The sequence below is a fragment of the Pseudophryne corroboree genome, chromosome 4 (genome assembly GCF_028390025.1).
Source record: "Pseudophryne corroboree isolate aPseCor3 chromosome 4, aPseCor3.hap2, whole genome shotgun sequence".
NCBI lineage: Eukaryota > Metazoa > Chordata > Amphibia > Anura > Myobatrachidae > Pseudophryne > Pseudophryne corroboree.
The window spans coordinates 398,677,336-398,702,068 of record NC_086447.1 but is presented as its reverse complement, the minus strand read 5'-3'; the positions used below and the strand labels follow the sequence as shown (position 1 = coordinate 398,702,068).

Here is a 24,733-nt window from a genome sequence, read left to right as displayed (position 1 = left end):
GATAGGGTGCTGCTTATGGTATTCCGCAAGACTTTCTACTATAATCCCATCACATTAATTTTTGACATACTATTACTACAATTGTCTCACCTTAATTCGTCCGAGGTGATTCTTATATGTGTTCCTCACCACAATTCCAACGTGGAGGATTTCATTAGTGAATAATCTCTCCACATTTTGGTCCCCCTTAAAACCACGGGGGTCTTCCCTTAGGGCCAATAATAGTCCATTGAGAACTTGACATACCTGATCACGGAACCTCAACCTGCTAAGAGTAGCAGCCATTTTCTATGCTGAGAGGTATTTACCATATTTTCTACAGTCATACCATGCTGGACCTGCCCGATCTCGTCTGATCTTGGAAGCCAAGCAGCACTGGGCCCGGTCAGTACCAGAAAGGGTGACCTTCTGGGAATACTGGGTACTGTAGTCCCATTAGGGTACATACCTTTCATTGATCAGCAAAACTTATTTGCAAGCTACACATTGCAGAATACGCATTTCAGCTGACCACTGTAATAGGAGTCCGGTAATATAAAAGCCGGTTTTCTCTTGTATCTCTCATATGAAATATACATGTGTATATCCAATCATAAATTGATAGAGATAACAAGGATTTCTATTTTCGCACTGGACAAATGTCTAACAGTAATACTCGCTTAAAATACAGTGGGTGTATAGACAAACTTCCTGTCACCCACTTCTAAATAAGCGAGTGACATATCACTATATCGTCATCTATATATGCTATTTAATACTTGTTTTAAACCTATTTTGCTGATTTAAGCAGCGAGATTTTTTCTCATATGGCTAATTTGTTAATTAATTAATCTTGTAGTATATAATTTTTTTGTCTGTTGAATATATTAAAAGTTAAGTTTTAATACATCATATATCACGGTTTCATAACTTCACCATCCAGTTAATTTAAAATAAAGTGTGCCCCAGAGAGACATACCAAACAGCCTTTCTTTTGCTTCTTTGCAAAACAATCCTTAACAGTTTCTTCTGAAATAATGTCCGGGAGCACCGCCAACCCTGTTCTGCCCCAAAAGCTTTTTTAGGCAAAATGGGCAGCTTTATGTTGGTTTAAATTCTAATTTCTTATTTCATTGGTATCACAATTCTGTATCAAGTAATGTACAATCTGGTCCAGTGCAGACTCCAAAAAACCCCACCCAGTATAATCTATCCTGTATATCCAGGGATACCATATAGTCTCCGGGTTCCATATCCAGAACTATTAAGCGCAGTGTTTCCATACGAAACTTGGATACTCTCACAAACTTGTTCAAAGACTTGAGGTTGAGTATAGGCAGGAATAACCCACTGGGTTTCAGTACCGGCACAATCACTCTAGTTTTCAGGATGGAATTTACAACCGTTCGCAGAGATTGCGCTTTTAACGGGTCCGATGGGAGAGCCGTTGTGCAGAACTCTTGAAAGAGACAGCATACCCGTGAGAGACAACTCACAGTACCCAAGCGTCTGAAGTGGTCGTGAGCCAGACCTGGGCGAACTTCAGAAGTCAGCCTAGGGGGAGGTCCGCCCCGTCATGTAGCAAGCTTGTCGTGTTTTATAACAGGCTGCCCAGGGCTGTTTTGCCTTGGGCTTGGGGGTTTTGGAAACGCAAGGTTGTCTAGGGTAAGACTGAACTTTTGCTTTCCCTTGTGGCCGAAAGGATCGAAAAGTGGTACTTTTAGCAGTAGCTAGCTCCGACACAATTTAATTCAGGTCTTCCCCAAACAAAATGTTTCCTGTGAAAGGGAGGACTTCCAGAGTCTTCTTGGAATCCAAGTCCACTTTCCACAACCTCAACCATAGTATGCGGCACTCCAGGACAGACGTAGTTGACGCCTTGGCCGCCAACACTCCCGTCTCGGTGGACGCTTCCTGAATGTAAAACGAAGCAGTGGTAATATGAGACAGGTATTGTCTGGCAGTTTCAGAGATAACCTCGGGTAGCTCCTCCTCTAACGCCTGAACCCATTCCTCAATACCTTTTGCAGCCAAGAGGCAGCTATAGTGAGTCTATGAACAGCCCCTGTAAGGGAGTATATAGATTTCAAGTATTCCTCAATACGCTTATCTGTTGGCTCCCTCAGTGAGGTGACAGTGGTAACTGGCAGAGTGGATGACACCACTAGGCAGGTGACATGAGAATCCACCGGCAGTAAAGTCTCCCACTTGGTACACAACTCTGCAGGGAGAGGATGGCGAGCCAAAGCCCGTTTGGGAACAGGGAATTTCTTCCCAGGGGTAGCCCAGGGTTTCCATCAGTTTTAACCACCTTCTGCTGTTTAAACTTTTTCTTTGAACAGTTTTCTTTGCCACAGTAGTTGAATCCTCATCCTCAGTGATTTGCAGGATATGCTTAATAGCAACCACTGGACAGGGACATCTATTAATAAGGGAGATCCCTCATCAATAACACAGGATTCGGTGTCAGGCAGGACAGTATGCGGCCCCTCCTCTTCAGATGAGACATCAGAGAGGTTTGTAGACTGAGAGGAGAAAGCAGCCCGCTTAGAGGGACCAGCGACACGTTTATGACCTGAGGGAGTTTTCTGTCTAACCAGATAATTGCAGTTGGTTAGACAAGTTTCCAGTCCAAGGCGCGTTTACCATAGGTACCATTTGTGGATGTAGTGCCACAGGCAGCCCCCTAGGGGGCGTACCCAGCATTGCAGTAAATGCTTCCCATGGCGGCACCTGATTAGGAGGTGCAAGAGCTGCGGACTGAGTGGGAAGTATATGAAAGCAGTGCAAAGACCACCCTGTAATGCCTCCTCCTCTGATAAATCCACGGAGCACCCAAATTGCAGGTGCTTCTGATGATTTGGTACCTTTTGTTAGACGTTGCACAATGTAAACAAATGGACGTACACAGCACAATAATATAGCCAGGCAAATATAATAACCTGTGGAATAAAAAGACGGTTATATGGTCACTGTAACACAGAAGTAATATACTTATATAGGGATATAGATAAACTCTGTGTAGAACTATATTGCTTGACCCAACTGCACGTAGTCAAGGGTATAGAATATAGTTATAGCTGGGAAACACTGAGAGTGAAACCACACAGCAGAACAGGCACATGCAATGCAGAAATTATATTACAATAAAGCTGCACTGGATTTATATATCACCACGCAAACAGTAGACCGGAGGATATATAGCAGATATTGGGGCAGATGTATTACCCTGGAGAAGGCATAAGAAAGTGATAAACGCACCAGCCAATCAGCTCCAATATGTAAATTAACAGTTAGGAGCTGATTGGCTGGTGCGTTTATCACCTTGCATTTATCACTGCGTTATCACTTCCTGATGCCTTCTAAAGGTTAATACATCTGCCCCATAATCTGCGATGTACACCTTTTCTCAACTAATGTTGTCTCTAAGACATGTAGGATACTGAAGTGCTGTGTACAGGTGGCTTTATATGGAAGACCTTGCCTGGCAATCCCGGAGACTTGCTGTTGCTATGCTGTAAGATGGGGCCAAGCGTCTTTGTGAGGGAATGAGGCAGAGTGAGGCAGCTCCAGGGCGGAAAATCTGCAGTAGATGGCGCCCTGAGCCGGTGGGAGGGGATACAGGTCAAGCGCCGCATCCCCTATGCTGTTCTTCCACCCCAGGTACTATGGAGCCTTATTTAATTAGGTGTTACTACACCTGACCTGTGCTCCTATTGCACTGGTGGCCTAGTGGGGTCCCTGCTTGGTGACCGTGTCCACGCCAGCACCATGGTCCGTTTCCCTAGATCACGGACGTAAAACGATTTAATGGCGTGTCCCGTTAGGAGACCCTCATACCTGCCTCCCGGTAGCACCCATGCGATCCTGGAGAGCAGTCCGCCGCAAGTGTCTGGGAACCAGGCCAGCGGGAGTTTGCGGCACCGCTTGGGAGGTGATGGAGTTGCAGCACTGAAGTCACTCTGACGTACAATGCTGCTAGCTCAGAGAAAAAAGTAAATTTTCAGTCAAAATCAAAAAGCTTTCAGGGCTGCCAGTGCAGCCCTCCTGTTTAGTGACCTGCTCTGCAGGCACCAACTTCAAAACTGAGCTCACAGTGACTGGAGGCGGGGTTATAGAGCAGGCCCCAATAAATCCTGGGACAGCTAAAGCTTTGCCTGTTGGTGCCTCTGGATCCAGATTCATATCTACATCCCGATGTTCTCTGTGGAAACCAATGTAAACTGCAGCAGAAATATGAATCTGCATGTTACGTATTATGTGAAATATCCACTTAGGTTAACATAAACCTCTATGATGAAAACAACATAAAAAAATAAGATTTTAAACCTACCGGTAAATCTTTTTCTCCTAGTCCGTAGAGGATGCTGGGGACTCCGTAAGGACCATGGGGTATAGACGGGCTCCGCAGGAGACATGGGCACTCTAAAGAATTTAGAATGGGTGTGCACTGGCTCCTCCCTCTATGCCCCTCCTCCAGACCTCAGTTAGAGAAACTGTGCCCAGAGGAGACGGACAGTACGAGGAAAGGATTTTTGTTAATCTAAGGGCAAGATTCATACCAGCCCACACCATCCACACCGTATAACCTGGAATATACGCAACCAGTTAACAGTATGAACAAAACAGCATCAGCCAAATACTGATCTTAACTGTAACATAACCTTTATGTAAGCAAAAACTATATACAAGCCTTGCAGAAATATGTCCGCACTGGGACTGGCGCCCAGCATCCTCTACGGACTAGGAGAAAAGATTTACCGGTAGGTTTTAAAATCTTATTTTCTCTTACGTCCTAGAGGATGCTGGGGACTCCGTAAGGACCATGGGGATTATACCAAAGCTCCAAACCGGGCGGGAGAGTGCGGATGACTCTGCAGCACAGATTGAGCAAACATGAGGTCCTCATCAGCCAGGGTATCAAACTTGTAGAATTTTGCAAAGGTGTTTGAACCCGACCAAGTAGCTGCTCGGCAAAGCTGTAACGCCGAGACGCCTTGGGCAGCCGCCCAAGAAGAGCCCACCTTCCTAGTGGAATGGGCTTTTACCGAATTTGGTAACGGCAATCCAGCCGAAGAATGAGCCTGCTGAATCCTGTTACAGATCCAGCGAGCAATAGTCTGCTTAGAAGCAGGAGCGCCAACCTTGTTGGCCGCATACAGGACAAACAGTGCCTCTGTTTTCCTAATCCGAGCCGTCCTGGCTACGTAAATTTTTAAGGCCCTGACTACATCCAGGGACTTGGAATCCTCCAAGTCCCCCGTAGCCACCGGCATCACAATAGGTTGGTTCATATGAAACAATGAAACCACCTTAGGCAAAAATTGAGGACGCGTCCTCAACTCTGCTCTATCCACATGGAAAATCAGATAGAGGCTTTTGTGAGACAAAGCCGCCAATTCGGACACCCGCCTTGCAGATGCCAAGGCCAACAACATGACCACCTTCCAAGTGACAAATTTTAATTCAACTGTTTGAAGAGGTTCAAACCAGTGAGATTTTAGGAACTGTAACACCACGTTAAGGTCCCAAGGTGCCACTGGGGGCACAAAAGGAGGCTGGATGTGCAGCACTCCCTTTACAAAAGTCTGTACTTCTGGGAGAGAAGCCAATTCCTTCTGAAGGAATATAGATAGGCTCCATTAAGGTACAGATTTCGGCCCTAACTTCAGGCCAATATCCACTCCTGTCTGTAGAAAGTGGAGAAAACGGCCCAAGTGGAAATCTTCCGTAGGAAGTCTGCTTCCCAGTTGTCCACTCCCGGAATGAAGACTGCTGACAGAGCGCTTACGTGATTTTCCACCCAGCGAAGAATCCTGGTGGCTTCCGCCATTGCCACTCTGCTCCTTGTCCCACCTTGGCGGTTTACATGAGCCACGGCTGTGACGTTGTCCGATTGAATCAGACCGGTAGGTCGCGAAGAAGATTCTCCGCTTGTCGTAGGCCATTGTATATGGCCCTTAATTCTAGAATGATGATGTGTAGACAAGCCTCCTGGCTCGACCATAGTCCCTGAAAATTTCTTCCTTGTGTGACTGCTCCCCATCCTCGGAGGCTCGCGTCCGTGGTCACCAGAACCCAGTCCTGAATGCCGAACCTGCGACCCTGTAGAAGGTGAGCACTCTGCAGCCACCACAGGAGACACACCCTGGCCCTGGGAGACAGGCTTATCTTCTGATGAATTTGAAGATGGGACCCGGACCACTTGTCCAGAAGATCCCATTGAAACGTCCTCGCATGAAACCTGCCGAAGAGGATCGCCTCGTAGGTCGCCACCATTTTTCCCATTACTCGAGTGCATTGATGAACTGACGTTCGGTTTTAACAGGTCTCTGACCATGTTCTGGAGTTCCTGGGCTTTTTCCATCTGGAGAAAAACCCTCTTTTGTTCTGTGTCCAGAATCATGCCTAAGAACGATAGGCGAGTCGTTGGAACCAACTGTGACTTTGGTAGATTTAGAATCCAGCCATGCTGCTGGAGCACTCTCAGGGAGAGTGACACGCTTTTCAGCAACTGTTCTCTCGATCTCGCTTTTATCAGGAGATCGTCCAAGTATGGGATAATTGTGACTCCCTGCCTGCGCAGGAGCACCATCATTTCCGCCATTACCTTGGTGAAAATCCTCGGGGCCATGGAAAGGCCAAACGGCAACGTCTGAAACTGGTAATGACAGTCCTGTACAGAGAATCTCAGGTATGCCTGATGAGGGGGATATATGGGGACATGAAGGTATGCATCCTTTCTGTCCAGTGACACCATAAAATCCCCCCCTTCCAGGCTGGAGAGAACTGCCCGGAGCGATTCCATCTTGAATTTGAACTTTTGCAAGTACAGGTTTAGGGATTTTAGATTTAGAATGGGTCTGACCGAGCCATCCGGTTTCGGAACCACAAACAGGGTTGAATAGTAACCCTTCCCCTGTTGAACTAGGGGAACCTTGACAATCACTTGCTGTTGACACAGCTTTTGAATTGCAGCTAAAACTATCTCCCTTTCTGGGGGAGAAGCTGATAAAGCCGATTTGAAAAATCGGCACGGAGGCACCTCTTCGAATTCCAGCTTGTAGCCTTGGCATACAATTTCCATCGCCCAAGGATCCACGTCTGACTGAACCCAGACGTGGCTGAAGAGTCGAAGACGTGCCCCCACCGGCGCGGACTCCCTCAGTGGAGCCCCAGCGCCATGCGGTGGATTTAGTAAAAGCCGGGGAGGACTTCTGCTCCTGGGAACTTGCCATGGCAGGATTTCTTTTCCCTTTACCCTTACCTCTGGCGAGGAAGGAAGAGCCCCGACCTCTTCTGGATTTATGCGACCGAAAGGACTGCATCTGATATTGTGGTGTTTTCTTTTGCTGTGGGGGAACATAAGGCAAAAAGGTAGATTTACCCGCGGTAGCTGTGGAAACCAGGTCCGCGAGACCTTCCCCAAATAAAACCTCACCCTTGTAAGGCAAAACTTCCATATGCCTCTGAGTCGGCATCACCCGTCCATTGGCGGGTCCACAGGGCTCGTCTAGCAGAAACCACCATGGCGTTGGCTCTTGAACCTAGTAGCCCAACGTCTCTCTGAGCGTCTCTCATACATAAGACTGCGTCTTTAATGTGACCAAAGGTCAATAAAATGGTATCCCTATCTAGGGTATCAATGTCAGCTGACAAGGTATCTGTCCAAGCTGCTACCGCACTACAAACCCAAGCTGATGCTATTGCCGGTCTGAGCAAAGCACTCGTATGTGAATAAATTGATTTTAAGGTACTGTAGTTTCCTGTCTGCGATCAGCAGGATCCTTGAGGGCCGCCGTGTCTGGAGACGGTAGCGCCACCTTCTTGGACAAGCGCGTTAAAGCCTTGTCCACCCTGGGCGAGGATTCCCACCGTACCCTGTCCTGTGCAGGGAAAGGATACGCCATAAGAATCCTCTTGGGAATCTGCAGTTTTTTGTCTGGAGTTTTCCAAGCTTTTTCAAATAACGCGTTCAGCTCATGAGATGGGGGAAAGGTTACCTCAGGTTTCTTTTCCTTAAACATGCATACCCTCGTGTCAGGAACAGAGGGGTCATCTGTGATATGTTAAACATCTTTTATTGCAATAATCATATAATGAATACTTTTGGCCACCCTTGGGCGTAACCTCGCATCATCGTAGTCGACACTGGAGTCAGAATCCGTGTCGGTATCAGTGTCTGCAACTTGGGACAGGGGACGTTTTTGAGACCCTGAAGGGCCCTGTGACAGTCAAAGCCATTGATTGACTCCCTGTTTTATCCCTGGACTCTGTTTGTCCAATCTCTTATGTAATAAAGCCACATTTGCATTTAAAACATTCCACATATCTAACCAATCAGGTGTCGGCGTTGCCGACGGAGACACCACAATCATCTGCTCCACCTCCTCCTTAGATGAGCCTTCCGCTTCAGACATGCCGACACACGTACCGACACTCCCACACACCCAGGGATATATCTATATGGAGACAGTCCCCCAATAAGGCCCTTTGGAGAGACAGAGAGAGAGTATGCCAGCACACACCCAGCGCCACCTGAAACTGGAATAAAATCCAAGTAAGTACAGCGCTTTTATATAAATATATAAATACACTCACTGCACCAATGAAATGTGCCCCCCCCCCCCTCTTTTTTACCCTCTGTAACCTTGTTCAGCAGGGGAGAGTCCGCGGGGCCAGCTTCTCTGCAGTGTGCTGTGGAGAAAATGGCGCTGGTTAGTGCTGGAGGACCAAGCCCCGCCCCCTCACCGGCGGGCTTCGGTCCTGCTCAAATTATTTATACTGGCGGGGGTTTATTAATATACTGCCTCCGCAGTATCTACTTTATATGCCAGTGTCCCTAGAGGTTTAAAATTGCTGCCCAGGGCGCCCACCCTGCTCCCTGCACCCTTACAGTGCCCGCTGTGTGTGTCTGTGTGGGAGCAATGGCGTTACCTCAGTGAAGATCTGAAGTCTTCTGCCGCCTGTGAAGTCTTCTTTTCTTCTTAATACTCACCCGGCTTCTATCTTCCGGCTCTGTGAGGAGGACGGCGGCGCGGCTCCAGGACGAATGGCGAGGGTGAGACCTGCGTTCCGACCCTCTGGAGCTAATGGTGTCCAGTAGCCTAAGAAGCAGAGCCTATCATTCAAGTAGGTCTGCTTCTCTCCCCTCAGTCCCACGATGCAGGGAGCCTGTTGCCTGCAGTGCTCCCTGAAAATAAAAAAACTAACAAAATTCAGAGAAACTCAGGAGAGCTCCCCTGCAGTGCACCCAGTATCCTCTGGGCACATGATCTAACTGAGGTCTGGAGGAGGGGCATAGATGGAGGAGCCAGTGCACACCCATTCTAAAGTCTTTAGAGTGCCCATGTCTCCTGCGGAGCCCGTCTATACCCCATGGTTTTTACGGAGTCCCCAGCATCCTCTAGGACGTAAGAGAAATATATATATATAAAAACATGTTCAGAACCTTCTATGAAACGTATTAATTTTAAAAATTAGGTACTCAAATGGAAGACCTCTTAAGGTCACAGCCGTCAGGAATGAGTCAAATACGCTGTGGGCCAGAACAAAGGTCTGAAGCCTGGAGGGCACCTCCTACGCTTACACACCCCTCACACACACAGTGTATCTGAGGACGTGACAGTAGAGTCTGTGGCCCGTACTGACTGGAAGAGGCAGCATCACACTCGGAAGCCACTCCCTGTATGCACTATAATCAGTGTGCGTAGACAGCCTCCAATGAGAGCGAGCACCCATCCCCCTGTGCCCACTCCTGTGATGTTTCAGCCATCACTCTGTGCTCCCACTGCCGGCTCCTGCACCCTGCACTGGGTTCCAGCAGATAAGGAGGGGAAAATTGAGCGAGCAACAGTATACCCATACCCTTCTGGCCAGTGGTAAGGTAAGACAGCTGCACTGTGAACCAGAGAGATTCATTTTATTTTTGGATTTCTTGTTTTTTCTTTTCATTTTTTTTTATTTTTTTTATTTCACCTCATTGTCCTATAATCTGCTTATCCATATACTATCTACCTGACCCAGACTGTAACCCAGGCACATATACTACTGTTCTACCCTGGTGTAACCCAGGCACATACACTACTGTTCTCCACTGGTGTAACCAAAGCGCATACACTACTGTTTTCCCCTGGTGTAACCCAGGCGCATATACTACTGTTCTCCCCTAGTGTAACTCAGGCATGTACTACTGTACTCCCCTGGTGTAACCAAGGCATATACTAATGTTCTCCCCTGGTGTAGATCAGGCATATACTACTGTTCTCTCTTGGTGTAAACCAGGCAAATATATAGTATTGGTCTCCCCTTGTGTAACCCAGGCACATATACCACTGTTCTACCCTGGTGTAAGACAGGCATATACTACTGTTCTCCACTGGTGTAACCCAGGCATATACTACTGTTGTCCCCTGGTGTAACACAGGCAAATTTATAGTATTGTTCTCCCCTGGTGTAACCCAGGCGCATATACCACTGTTCTCCACTGGTGTGACCCAGGCATATACTACTGTTGTCCCCTGGTGTAACACAGGCAAATTTATAGTATTGTTCTCCCCTGGTGTAACCCAGGCGCATATACCACTGTTCTCCACTGGTGTGACCAAGGCATATACTACTGTTCTCCCCTGGTGTAACCCAGGTAAATATATAGTATTTTTGTCCCCTGGTGTAACCCTGGCATATACTACTGTTCTCCCCTGGTGTAACCGAGGCATATACTACTGTTCTCCCCTGGTGTAACCCAGACATATACTACTGTTCTCCCCTTGTGTAACCCAGGCATATATTACTGTTCTCCCCGGTATAAACCAGGCAAATATATAGTATTTGATAAAGATAGTATGAGCGCAAAAACAAGGAAAAGTCAGAGTCCCGTGAAACTACAAGTCCCAGGCTGGACGAGAAGCAAATGTTCCTCACAATCACTGACACCAAGTCTCGCTGGTCGATCGGTCTTTATCAGTGTGCACCTCTGGGACTTCCAACTGTCGCTTCCCCACCACAAACCCGATTCCGAACGGGTGATGATTCTACCAAGAAATTTGAAAAGAGCAGGGAGCGCCAATAGTGCACTATTGGCGCTCCCTGCTCTTTTCAAATTTCTTGGTAAAATATATAGTATTGTTCTTCCCTGGTGTAACTCAGGCATATACTACTGTTCTCCCCTGGTGTAACCCAGGCACATGGGTAATGTTCTCCCCTAGTGTAAGCAGCTTCTTGTTGAGATGAGAAGCCATCAGGTAAATCTGTGGACAGCCCCACCAGTGAACCAGCAGTTGAAACACCTGAAGGTGAAGGCTCCATTCCCCCGGATGGAGGTTGTGCCTGCTGAGGAAGTCCGCTTCACAGTTGTCCACTCCCGGAATGAATATGGCCGAGGCGGCCCTTGCGTTGGTTTCCGCCCAGAGGAGTATTTTTGACACCTCTCGCATTGCGGCCCTGCTTTTTGTTCCTCCCTGTCGGTTTATGTACGCCACTGCCGTGGCATTGTCCGACTGCACCTTTACGGCCTGTAGAAGAGCACTGTAAATTGCCCCGAGTTCCAGAACATTTATCGGAAGCGAAGACTGCTGAAGCGACCACTTCAGTTGGAACTGAGCATCCTGAATCACCGCTCCCCAACCGCGGAGGCTGGCATCCGTTGTCAGCAGAGTCCAAGACTGGGGTCTGAAGCTCCGACCCTCCACAAGGTGAGAAACTTGTAGCTACCACAACAGAGAGATCTGTGCTTTTGGCGACAGAGATATACTCTGGTGCATGTGCAGGTGAGACCCTGACCACTTGTCCAGCAGATCCAGCTGGAACGGACAGGCATGGAATCTGCCATACTGGATTGCCTCGTAGGAGGACACCATGTTGCCTAGTAGGCGAATGCAAAGGTGTACCAAGATCTTGCGGTGTCTGAGCAGAGCGGACCATAGCCTGAATTGTCAAGGCCTTGTCCATGGGGAGGAATACCTTCTGAGACACCGTGTCTTCTATCATTCCCAGGAACTGAACTCTCTGACGGTTCCAGGTGAGCTTTCTGGAAATTTAGGATCCACCCATGGTCCGTAAGAAGACGAGTAGTCAAGTTGATGCTGTTCAGCACTCTCTCCCTGGACACCACCTTTATTAGATCATCCAAGTAGGGAACTATGGGAGTAATTCCAAGTTGATCGCAGCAGGAAATTTTTTTAGCAGTTGGGCAAAACCATGTGCACTGCAGGGGGGGCAGATATAACATTTGCAGAGAGAGTTAGATTTGGGTGGGTTATTTTGTTTCTGTGCAGGGTAAATACTGGCTGCTTTATTTTTACACTGCAATTTAGATTGCAGACTGAACTCACCACACCCAAATCTATCTCTCTCTGCACGTTATATCTGCCCCCCCTGCAGTGCACATGGTTTTGCCCAACTGCTAAAAAAAATTCCTGCTGCAATCACCTTGGAATTACCCCCTATGTTGACTCCTATCATGTGGAGTTGGAGCATCATCTGCGCCATGACTTTTGTGAATGCCCTTGGAGCCGTGGAGAGACCAAAGGGTAAGGCTTGAAACTGGAAGTGGTGGCCCAGTATAGCGAATCTGAGATAAGCCTGATGAGGGGGCCATATTCGGATGTGTGGATATTTATCATTGATATCTAGAGAAACCAGGATTTCCCCCTCCTCCAGACCAGAGACCACCGCTCTTAGGGGTTCCATCTTGAACTTAAACACCTGTAGGTATGGGTTCAGAGATTTGAGGTTCAAGATCGGCCGCACCGAACCGTCCGGTTTCAGTGCCACGAATAGACTTCAATAAAATCCCCTGTTGTGCAACAGGGGAGGGACTGGAACAAGAAGCTTCATTTGAAGTACTTTTTGAATGGCATCCTGTAAAGTAACTTTGCTACAGGAGAAGCTAGTAAGCTTAACTTGAATAATCTGTGATGAGGGAGTGCTTGAAATGCCAACCAGTAACCCTGGGATATGAGGTCCCTTATCCAAGGGTCCCGGCAGGATTCCGTCCACACATGGGTGAAGTATTGTAGTCGAGCGCCCACCTGAAAGTCCCCCTGCAGCTAGGGCCAACCGCCACGCAGACAGCTTAGTGGATGAGGATCCGGAGGCCTGGTCCAGAGATCCAGCAGCCGCTGGTTTACAGGATTTACCTCAAATTTTCTCTAGCTGCATTTGAGGTACCTCTGGCTCTGCCTCTAAATCTGGCCACACGAAAGAACTACAGAGAGGGCCCATGATAGGGACATCTAGCCGGAGTCGCAGCAGACGGCAGATAGGTAGACTTACACGCCGTTGCTTAAGAAATCTACTTGTTCAGTTCTTCCCAAACAAGGCATCTCCTGTAAAAGGAAGATTCTCCACGCCTTTCTTGGAATCAGCATCCGCTGACCATTGTCGCAGCCACAGAGCTCTGCAAGCGGAGAACGACATAGCGGTGGCACGGGCATTAATGAGGCCTATTTCCTTGATCACCTCACTCATGAAATTAGCAGAATCCTGGATATGTTTCAGTAGAGTCAGGATCTCATCCTGAGGCAGAGTGTTAAACCCCTCTATGACATTACCAGACCATTTAACCATGGCCCTCATGATCCACCCACAAGCAATGGTGGACATCTGAGCGACACCCACTTCAGTGTAAGCAGGGTCTTTAAGAGAGATTGCCCCAGGTACAAGCAGCACAATCTTACGTGACAGCCTGGACACTGACGTATCCACAATCAGATGGATCTCCCAGACTTTCCTATCCTCAGGCGGGAAAGTGAGAGAATTTAGTAGTCGTTTAGGAGTTTGAAATTTCTTGTCAGGATTGACCCACGCCTCTTTAAAGAGTGAGTTTAATTCCTTGGAGATAGGAGAGGTGGCAGTCGATTTTGGTTTTACATTACAAAAACAACTCCTCAGGTTCTGTCTCTCTATCTGGTATGTTGAGGACTTCCCTAAGAAACTATATCAGGGCCTCCACACCCTGAGAAAGAGTATTGTCACCCTCCATGTCCACTTCATCTTCATCCAAATCTGGCATCTCAGTAACAGAGTCAGATTGAAGTAGATGTGGGAGTGTGCATTTATGAGAGAACAGCGGGGGAAGCGGAGGAGCCTACCTGTGGTCAACAGCTTTGACTAAAAAAACATCCACAGACTTCTTGAGGGTCTGCCTTTCTTGTCTGGCAGTAGCCAACTCTGTATCAATACTGTATTAACAATCATTCCTTTAAATGATTCTAACCACTCTGGCTCCTGCATACTGCTACCCTGTGAAGGGAGAGAGCACTGATACATAGGAGAGGTCCCCCTAGTGAAAGGGAAAACTTTGTGTTGCATGAGGGACACACAGCCTTTTTGCCAGACATTCTGAAACAGTAGAAATACACACAGTATCAAAGAAAAAAAAACAGTGCAATAATATAACACAGATTAGTGAAATAACACAGAATCCCAGACAGCCTGAATGGAGTGATATAGAGAGGGATGAGGCCAGCACACAATGCCACACAGTCAAAGCAGTGCTCTGCTGGTAATAAACCAGAGACCTAGATAAGGCAGCTGGCGTTTGTTATTATCTATTTGCTCCCCCCATTTATAAATCCCCTGGTACCAGTACAAGGTGATTTAGCAGGGTCTGTGGAGGAGGAGGAGCGCGTTGCATGCAGCCTGGAGGTCAGCAGCCACTGGAAATGGCGCCTCTGAGCCGCTGGTCCCGCTCTCTGGGAAGTCCCGCCCCCATAATGGTGCGCGGTCCCTCTATAAGATTATACTGGCTTTAACCATTATTTTGTGCAAAACGTAGTAAAAACCCCTTTTCACGCCAGCACCAGTGTGGGTGTCCTCAGCGGGCACCACAGCCCGCAATCAGGTGCCCGCCTCGCCCTTATGCCGACATGGTCACCGGGAACCTGCTAATCGGGACCCCGGTTCTGTACTCACCGCACCTTCGGCACCTGTTAGGGGTGGGGGCATGCAGCCGGCAAGTGCGCACACCCTGGGGGGATTTGAAACAGCGATTCAGAAGCCATTGTCCTGTCAGCGGGGATGCAAATCATTCGGTCAAACACCTAAGTCCCACGACGCAGGCAGACTGGTGCCAGCTAAAATAAATTTCTGAAGAAAACACTCTGGAGCTCCAGAGAATGCACCCGGCTTCTCTGGCACATTTTTCTAAACTGAGTCTGGTGAAGGGGCATAGGGGGAGGAGCCAGCACACACTGAACATTTATTAAAGTGTCAGGCTCCAATGGACCCGATCTATACCCCATGGTACTAATCCATCCCAGTATCCCCTAGGACATTAGAGAAAAATACCTTACATCCTAAGTAGACAGACATAAAAATACGACCTACTCTGTAAAACGTCAAGTCTTCCAACTTAACAGAACTGAGCCCAAAGCTTGAGCTGGTGAGTTCATCCTGAAGATTCAGCTTTTCTTCATCACTGATCTAAAACAAAAACAAAAAAAACACAAATGTAAACATTTTGTGAAATTTTAAAATAAATTGTGATCATTAAAAAAATACAAAGCAAGAACTGTATTAAAAAATAATAATAATTTTATTTTGCTTATCTCCTACAATTACATACAGATTTTATTTGAGAAATGCTCAAAAAGTCATTGTACATCATCATATAAAAGTCAGAAGTGCATTTAGAAACATGTTGGGACACTTTGGAGTCAGAACTAATAATTAGGGCAATTATTTTTCCAAGTTCAAACAAGTCCACAACCTCATTGATCAAAACTTTATGATTTGTATGTGGCAGATAAATACATATTTTTATCATTTTAAGATTTAGGTCCAGTTTCTGCATAATTTTGGAATAAAAAATAATTTTAATCATATTTTACATGTCAAACTTGTTGATGTCGACCTAATGGCTGTGTCAACCTATTTCTAGTGTCGACTTATCCACTGTCGACCAATGGGTGTCGACCCTCAGTCCCATACCCACATTTTTCATCACCTCCAGTTAATGTATAACAGGGTGTTATATGATATCTAGTCATTCAGGATGCCGGTCAGAAGACCGACTGCAGCATCCCGATGAAGTCAATCCCGATAGGGCTAGGTAAGTATACGTCACATCACCCAAACCCTAGACCCCCCCTGACCCTCCTTTCCGTGCAGCCTAACCCTAACCTCCCCATCATGTGCTGACGATGACTGTCCCCCCATACTTACAACTGGAATGCTGGCGGTCGGTATTCTGGCATCCGCACTTTATCCGGTGTAAGAGTGCAGCGTCAGCATTATGACCACGTTTCTGGATTCCGACTGCCAGCATCCTGACCTCATCCCGTATAATATACATCTTGTTTACGTGCAGGGTTCAGGATGTGATTTTATATATATATATAGAGAGAGAGAGAGAGAGAGAGGGAAAGAGAGAGAGAGAAAGAGAGAGAGCGAGAGAGAGAACCTGCACATTCACAATTTGTGAATTAGATTTCAGAAATTCCTTTATTAACACAAATTTGAATGAGCAATATAATAATGAAGAATACAAAACATAAGGTTATATTTAAACCTTTTTAAGAATGTAAATTCATGAATATTTCTAAAACTTTAAGGTGTAAGAAATACTCGCCCTATTGATAATCTACAGATGTGTCCTTATACACTGTGGTAGCAGTCGCTCCAAACAGAACGTCTCAGGGCACCAGGTTCTGTGGAACTTGAGAGCCCAGAGCATCTTATTTGTTTAAAACATGCATGTTATTTGCACAAAAAATAAGATTTTACTCACCGGTAAATCTATTTCTCGTAGTCCGTAGTGGATGCTGGGGACTCCGTAAGGACCATGGGGAATAGACGGGCTCCGCAGGAGACTGGGCACTCTAAGAAAGATTTAGTACTACTGGTGTGCACTGGCTCCTCCCTCTATGCCCCTCCTCCAGACCTCAGTTAAGGAAACTGTGCCCGGAAGAGCTGACATTATAAGGAAAGGATTTTGGAATCCAGGGTAAGACTCATACCAGCCACACCAATCACACCGTATAACTTGTGATAAACTTACCCAGTCAACAGTATGAACCACAACAGAGCATCAACAATGGATGCCCACATAACATAACCCTTTATTAAGCAATAACTATGTACACGTATTGCAGAAAGTCCGCACTTGGGACGGGCGCCCAGCATCCACTACGGACTACGAGAAATAGATTTACCGGTGAGTAAAATCTTATTTTCTCTAACGTCCTAGTGGATGCTGGGGACTCCGTAAGGACCATGGGGATTATACCAAAGCTCCCAAACGGGCGGGAGAGTGCGGATGACTCTGCAGCACCGAATGGGCAAACACAAGGTCCTCCTCAGCCAGGGTATCAAACTTGTAGAACTTAGCAAATGTGTTTGTACCCGACCAAGTAGCTGCTCGGCAAAGCTGTAATGCCGAGACCCCTCGGGCAGCCGCCCAAGAAGAGCCCACTTTCCTTGTGGAATGGGCTTTCACTGATTTTGGATGCGGCAAACCAGCCGCAGAATGAGCCTGCTGAATCGTGCTACAGATCCAGCGAGCAATGGTTTGCTTTGAAGCAGGAGCACCCAGCTTGTTGGATGCATACAGGATAAACAGCGAGTCAGTCTTCCTGACTCCAGCCGTCCTGGCTACATAGATCTTCAAAGCCCTGACTACATCAAGCAACTTGGAATCCTCCAAGTCACGAGTAGCCGCAGGCACCACAATAGGTTGGTTCAAATGAAAAGATGACACCGCCTTCGGCAGAAATTGCGGACGAGTCCGTAATTCTGCCCTGTCCATATGGAAAACCAGATAGGGGCTTTTACATGACAAAGCCGCCAATTCTGACACACGCCTAGCCGAAGCTAAGGCCAATAGCATGACCACCTTCCACGTGAGATACTTTAGCTCCACGGTCTTAAGTGGCTCAAACCAGTGGGATTTCAGGAAACCCAACACCACGTTGAGATCCCAAGGTGCCACTGGTGGCACAAAAGGGGGCCGAATATGCAGCACTCCCTTAACAAACGTCTGAACTTCAGGAAGAGAAGCCAGTTCCTTTTGAAAGAAAATGGATAGGGCCGAAATCTGGACCTTTATGGACCCCAACTTCAGGCCCATAGTCACTCCAGACTGTAGGAAGTGAAGGAACCGGCCCAGCTGGAATTCCTCTGTAGGGGCCTTCCTGGCCTCACACCAGGCAACATATTTTCGCCATATACGGTGATAGTGTCTTGCTGTCACGTCCTTCCTAGCCTTTATCAGCGTAGGAATAACTTCCTCCGGAATGCCTTTTTCCGCTAGGATCCTGCGTTCAACCGCCATGCCGTCAAACGCAGCCGCGGTAAGTCTTGGAACAGACAGGGCCCCTGTTGCAACAGGTCCTGTCTGAGAGGCAGAGGCCATGGGTCCTCTGTGAGCATTTCTTGCAGTTCCGGGTACCAAGTCCTTCTTGGCCAATCCGGAACAATGAGTATTGTTCTCACTCCTCTTTTTCTTACGATTCTCAGCACCTTGGGTATGAGAGGAAGAGGAGGAAACACATAGACCGACTGGAACACCCACGGTGTCACCAGTGCGTCCACAGCTATCGCCTGAGGGTCTCTTGACCTGGCGCAATACCTTTGTAGCTTTTTGTTGAGATGGGACGCCATCATGTCTACCTGTGGCAGTTCCCATCGATTTGTAATCTGAGTGAAGACTTCGTGATGAAGTCCCCACTCTCCCGGGTGGAGGTCGTGCCTGCTGAGGAAGTCTGCTTCCCAGTTGTCCACTCCCGGAATGAACACTGCTGACAGTGCTTGCACGTGATTCTCCGCCCAACGAAGAATCCTGGTGGCTTCCGCCATCGCCACTCTGCTTCTTGTGCCGCCCTGGCGGTTTACATGAGCCACTGCGGTGATGTTGTCTGACTGAATCAGCACCGGTTGGTTGCGAAGCAGAGGCTCCGCTTGACTCAGGGCGTTGTATATGGCCCTTAGTTCCAGGATATTTATGTGCAGACAAGCCTCCTGACTTGACCACAACCCTTGGAAGTTTCATCCCTGAGTGACTGAACCCCACCCTCGGAGGCTCGCATCCGTGGTCACCAGGACCCAGTCCTGTATGCCGAACCTGCGGCCCTCGAGAAGGTGAGCACTCTGTAGCCACCACAGAAGAGACACCCTGGCCCTCGGGGACAGGGTGATCAGCCGATGCATCTGAAGATGCGATCCGGACCACTTGTACAACAGATCCCACTGAAAGATCCTCGCATGGAACCTGCCGAAGGGAATGGCTTCGTATGATGCCACCATCTTTCCCAGGACTCGCGTGCAGCGATGCACCGACACCTGTTTCGGTTTTAAGAGGTCTCTGACTAGAGTCACGAGCTCTTCAGCCTTCTCCGCCGGGAGAAACACCTTCTTCTGGTCCGTGTCCAGAATCATGCCCAGAAAGGGCAGACGCGTTGTAGGAATCAGCTGCGACTTTGGGATATTCAGAATCCAGCCGTGCTGTTGCAACACTTCCTGAGAGTGTGCTACGCTGATCAGCAACTGCTCTCTGGACCTCGCCTTTATGAGGAGATTGTCCAAGTATGGGATAATTGTGACTCCTTGCTTTCGAAAAAGCACCATCATTTCTGCCATTACCTTGGTAAATATTCTCGGTGCCGTGGAGAGCCCAAACGGCAACGTCTGGAATTGGTAATGACAGTCCTGTACCACAAATCTGAGGTACTCCTGATGAGGTGGATAAATGGGGACATGCAAGTAAGCATCCTTGATGTCCAGAGACACCATAAAATCCCCCTCTTCCAGGCTTGCAATGACCGCTCTGAGCGATTCCATTTTGAACTTGAATCTTTTCAGATAAATGTTCAGGGACTTTAAATTCAATATGGGTCTGACCGAACCGTCCGGTTTCGGTACCACAAACATTGTGGAATAGTATCCTCTTCCTTGTTGAAGGAGGGGAACCTTTACCACCACCTGCTGGAGATATAACTTGTGAATTGCCGCTAACACTACTTCCCGTTCCATGGGGGAAGCTGGCAGGGCCAATTTGAGGTAACGGTGAGGGGGCATCACTTCGAATTCCAGCTTGTATCCCTGAGACACAATCTGTATAGCCCAGGGATCCACCTGTGAGCGAACCCACTGGTGGCTGAAATTTCGGAGACGCGCCCCCACCGCTCCTGGCTCCTGTGGAGCCCCAGCGTCATGCGGTGGATTTAGTGGAAGCCGGGACGGACTTCTGTTCCTGGGAACTCGCTGTATGGTGCAGCTTCTTTCCTCTACCCCTGCCTCTGGCAAGAAAGGACGCACCTCTGACCTTCTTGCTTCTTTGTGATCGAAAGGACTGCATTTGGTAATACGGTGCTTTCTTAGGCTGTGAGGGAATATATGGCAAAAAATTTGACTTCCCAGCCGTAGCTGTGGAAACTAGGTCCGAGAGGCCGTCCCCAAACAATTCCTCACCCTTGTAAGGTAAAACCTCCATGTGCTTTTTGGAGTCGGCATCACCTGTCCATTGCCGAGTCCACAGGACCCTTCTGGCAGAAATTGACATTGCATTTATTCTAGAGCCCAGTAGGCAAATGTCCCTCTGGGCATCCCTCATATATAGGACAGCGTCTTTTATATGCCCCAGGGTCAGTAAAATGGTGTCCTTGTCTAAGGTATCCATTTCCTCAGACAGATTATCTGTCCATGCTGCTACAGCACTACACATCCAGGCCGACGCAATTGCCGGCCTCAGTAGAGTACCTGAATGTGTATAAACAGACTTCAGGATACTTTCCTGCTTCCTATCTGCAGGATCCTTTAGGGCGGCCGTATCCTGTGACGGCAGGGCCACCTTCTTAGATAAGCGTGTCAAAGCTTTATCTACCCTAGGGGAGGATTCCCAGCGCACCCTGTCCGTTGGCGGGAAAGGGTACGCCATAAGTAACCTTTTGGAAAATCAGCACTTTCCTATCGGGGGAATCCCACGCTTTTTCACATAATTCATTTAACTCATGTGAAGGGGGAAAAGTCACCTCTTGCTTTTTCTCCCCATACATATAAACCCTCTTGTCAGGGACAGGGTTTACCTCTGATATGTGCAAAACATCCTTCATTGCTATAATCATGTAGCGGATGGCTTTAGCCATTTTAGGCTGCAATTTTGCATCATCCTCATCGACACTGGAGTCAGAATCCGTGTCGATATCTGTGTCAACAATTTTGGATAGTGGGCGCTTCTGAGACCCTGACGGCCTCTGCGCTGTAGGATCAGGCATGGGCTGAGACCCCGACTGTCCCAAGGCATCAGCTTTATCCAACCTTTTATGCAAGGAGTTTACATTATCATTTAACACCTTCCACATATCCATCCAATCAGGTGTCGGCGCCGTCGGCGGAGACACGTCATTCATATGCACTTGCTCTGCCTCCACATAGCCCTCTTCGTCAAACATGTCGACACACGCGTACAGACACACCACACACACACAGGGGATGCTCTATATGAGGACAGGACCCCCACAAGGCCTTTTGGAGAGACAGAGAGAGAGTATGCCAGCACACACCCCAGCGCTATATGACCCAGGAATCACACAGTAACTTAGTGTTTACCCAGTAGCTGCTGTATATATGATTAATGCGCTAAATTTATGTGCCCCCCCTCTCTTTTTACCCTTTCTACCGTGAGTCTGCAGGGGAGAGCCTGGGAGCTTCCTCTCAGCGGAGCTGTGGAGAGAAAATGGCGCTGGTGAGTGCTGAGGAAGAAGGCCCCGCCCCCTCAGCGGCAGGCTTTTGTCCCGCGATTTTGTGTGAAATTAATGGCGGGGGCTCATGCATATAACAGTGTCCAACTGTATATATGCTGCTTTTGCCAGGAGGTACTTAATTGCTGCCCAGGGCGCCCCCCCCCCCCTGTGCCCTGCACCCTACAGTGACCGGAGTGTGTGGGTAGTGTGGGCGCAATGGCGCATAGCTCCAGTGCTGTGCGCTACCTCATATGAAAACAGGAGTCTTCTGCCGCCGATTTTGACGTCTTCTTGCTTCTGGCTCTGCGAGGGGGACGGCGGCGCGGCTCCGGGAACGGACGACCAAGGTTAGGTTCCTGTGTTCGATCCCTCTGGAGCTAATGGTGTCCAGTAGCCTAAGAAGCGCAACCTAGCCGCAGTTAGTAGGTTTGCTTCTCTCCCCTCAGTCCCACGTAGCAGAGAGTCTGTTGCCAGCAGAAACTCTCTGAAAATAAAAAAACCTAACTAAAATACTTTCTTATTAGCAAGCTCAGGAGAGCTCACTAAAATGCACCCAGCTCTGTCCGGGCACAGATTCTAACGGAGGTCTGGAGGAGGGGCATAGAGGGAGGAGCCAGTGCACACCAGTAGTACTAAATCTTTCTTAGAGTGCCCAGTCTCCTGCGGAGCCCGTCTATTCCCCATGGTCCTTACGGAGTCCCCAGCATCCACTAGGACGTTAGAGAAAAAACTGAAAGTAACAAAACTGCTTAGCTAGGCTACAGTGATCATTTTGAGGTGCGACTTTTGAACATCCATGTGCAAATGAGTCTGTAGCTATGATGCAGACACCGCAGTCAAGTTTATATACGAGTCTGTTTGTGTTTAAACCTAATTCCTGTGCAGCTAGTCGCAGCCCAGCATCTCTAGTACAGATCGTGTGGTGTTCTGCTGCATCTGCAATGTGAATACGATTAAAATTTTACAGAAAAAGTCGCTACACTAAACCGCTCAGTATGGCTCAGTCGTATTGGGCATCTTATGCCGTATGGCACACTGATACTTGGTGTATGAGGATACATCTGTATCCACAGGTTTCAGATCATCAATTTTGTTGTCCTGCATCACTTCAATGGAACATGATTTGTGTGTGTGTGTGTGTGTGTGTGTGTGTGTGTGTGTGTGTGTGTGTGTGTGTGTGTGTGTGTGTGTGTGTGTAGGTATGTGATACCACACGATCTTCGTAAGCTTTCTGTAAGATTTTGTTAATCATATTTTATTATGTACAGTATTAAAAAATATGTTTAAAAGCTGGACATAGACGCTATAATTATCTGGCCGATTTATCCAAAGTCAGCGGATTGCCCAGATAATTTTAGAGAGTGTATGCGGGCATTCCATCAGAAAGTGTGGATCGGTCAGGCATGCCGAAACACCCAGGATGTTCATTCAATGCAATATTTTGCTCAGTTGAAAGACTGACACATCGGGCAGTGTATGCCCAACGGATGGACATTTCCCCTGTTCCTTCACATGCTATGGAATGGGGAAAGGTCTCCTTCCCAGGGGCGAAGCGCCAATATCATGTACAATACTCTGAGTTAGAAGAAAATTTATTGAAATTAATAGTGTAGTAAAAAATGCTAAATACTTGTAGAAAAATCAACAAATAGTTTTTACTATTTAATTGGGAATCCTTAAGCCTTGGTAATTGGGGCACAGTGTGCACAAGGTTTTGTAGCAAGGGTGACTTGTTCCGTTTTAGAGATTTTGTAGCCAATTTTTTGCGACAAACTTTCTACTGGATTGAGGTCTGACGATTATCCTGGCAATTGAATTCACTTGATCACAGGTATACTACTTTCTTTACAGTATTTGCACTAAGGCACTTGATCATAGGTATACAGCTTTCTTTACAATCTGTGCACTAAGACACTAAGGGGTCTATTTACTAAGCCTGGGCTGGAGATAAAGTTGCTGGAGATAAAGTACTAGCCAATCGGCTCCTAACTGCCTGTGTTTGAAAAATGACAGTTAGGAGCCGATTGGCTGGTACTTTATCTACAGCGACTTTATCTCCAGTCAAGGCTTAGTAAATAGACCCCTAAGTTGCTTCCAGCAACATCACAATATTTTTCACCATTCCTCAGTCCATTAACAATGTGAAGACAAACACCAGCTGCTGACATCCTGCCCTCAACCCTAATCTTTACAGATCTTTTACATTCAGGGCGGGATTCAAATGAAATATCACCCCCAATCTCCTTTCGAAAGTGATCCCCGTTACCGCGTACATCGCGACCATAGTAATCAGATTTAGCTACGTAAATGGTTGGGCGCCCTCGCTACCCTGAAATTATTATACCAAGCCCGTCGGCAGAAACAGAACGGGTGTGGAAGAAGGTGAAAAGAATTGAATACCGCCCTCAGAATGAGATACGACATACAATCATGGTGTGGAAACATCCTAGGTTAGAACTTGGTTGGATTCTAACAAACAAAAGTTACTTTCAGAGAAAATTAAATTTCTATACCCTTGAAAGGTCCACAACTTAGCCATTCTTGGATGCTCTTAGATGTGTTTTTGGTTATCCTGTTGACCTGAGACTGAGACAGAGCTTTCCGACAATGAACAGTATGTTTTGCTCCAGAATGTCTTGTTAGGCTTGGGATTTCATTGAGTCCTGCACAGAGACAGGGCATCTCCCCATGCCAGACGTAGCAAAGAGGCCTAAAACATGACAGACTCCTCCATGTTTCACAGTAGGCATGGTGTTCTTTTCTTTTACAGCTGAATTTCTTCATCTGTGAACAGAGAACTGATGTGACTTGCCTAAAAGCTCCAGATTTGACTCATCTCTCCAAAGGACATTCTCCCAAAAGCATTGTGGCTTGTCAATATGCATATTAGAAAATTAGTCTGGATATTTTAAGAGGAGCCCTCCTGGGTCTTGTTCCATGGAGCCCACTGTCACTCAAAAAGCGTTGGCTGGTTGAGGATACTTGGTCCCTTTTTATTTGGTCTATATGCCCCTAATTCTCGCCAAGTTCCTTTACTTCTGGAAACTTTTGGAGGAAATACATAGTATGCCAGG

The 24,733-nt window shown here is 47.5% G+C and overlaps 1 protein-coding gene and 1 pseudogene across 2 annotated transcripts in view; one reads left to right on the top strand and one right to left on the bottom strand.

Moving 5' to 3' along the window:
• The window catches only part of PRIM2 (DNA primase subunit 2), a 458,416-nt gene that overhangs the window by 321,599 nt on the left and 112,084 nt on the right, over positions 1-24,733 (bottom strand). For both annotated transcript variants that reach the window (XM_063916741.1, XM_063916740.1), the window contains one exon: positions 15,310-15,405. In XM_063916741.1, the coding sequence (XP_063772811.1) occupies positions 15,310-15,405 (96 nt within the window). The remainder of the gene's footprint in view (positions 1-15,309; positions 15,406-24,733) is intronic.
• LOC134913118 (5S ribosomal RNA) lies at positions 315-433 on the top strand (annotated as a pseudogene).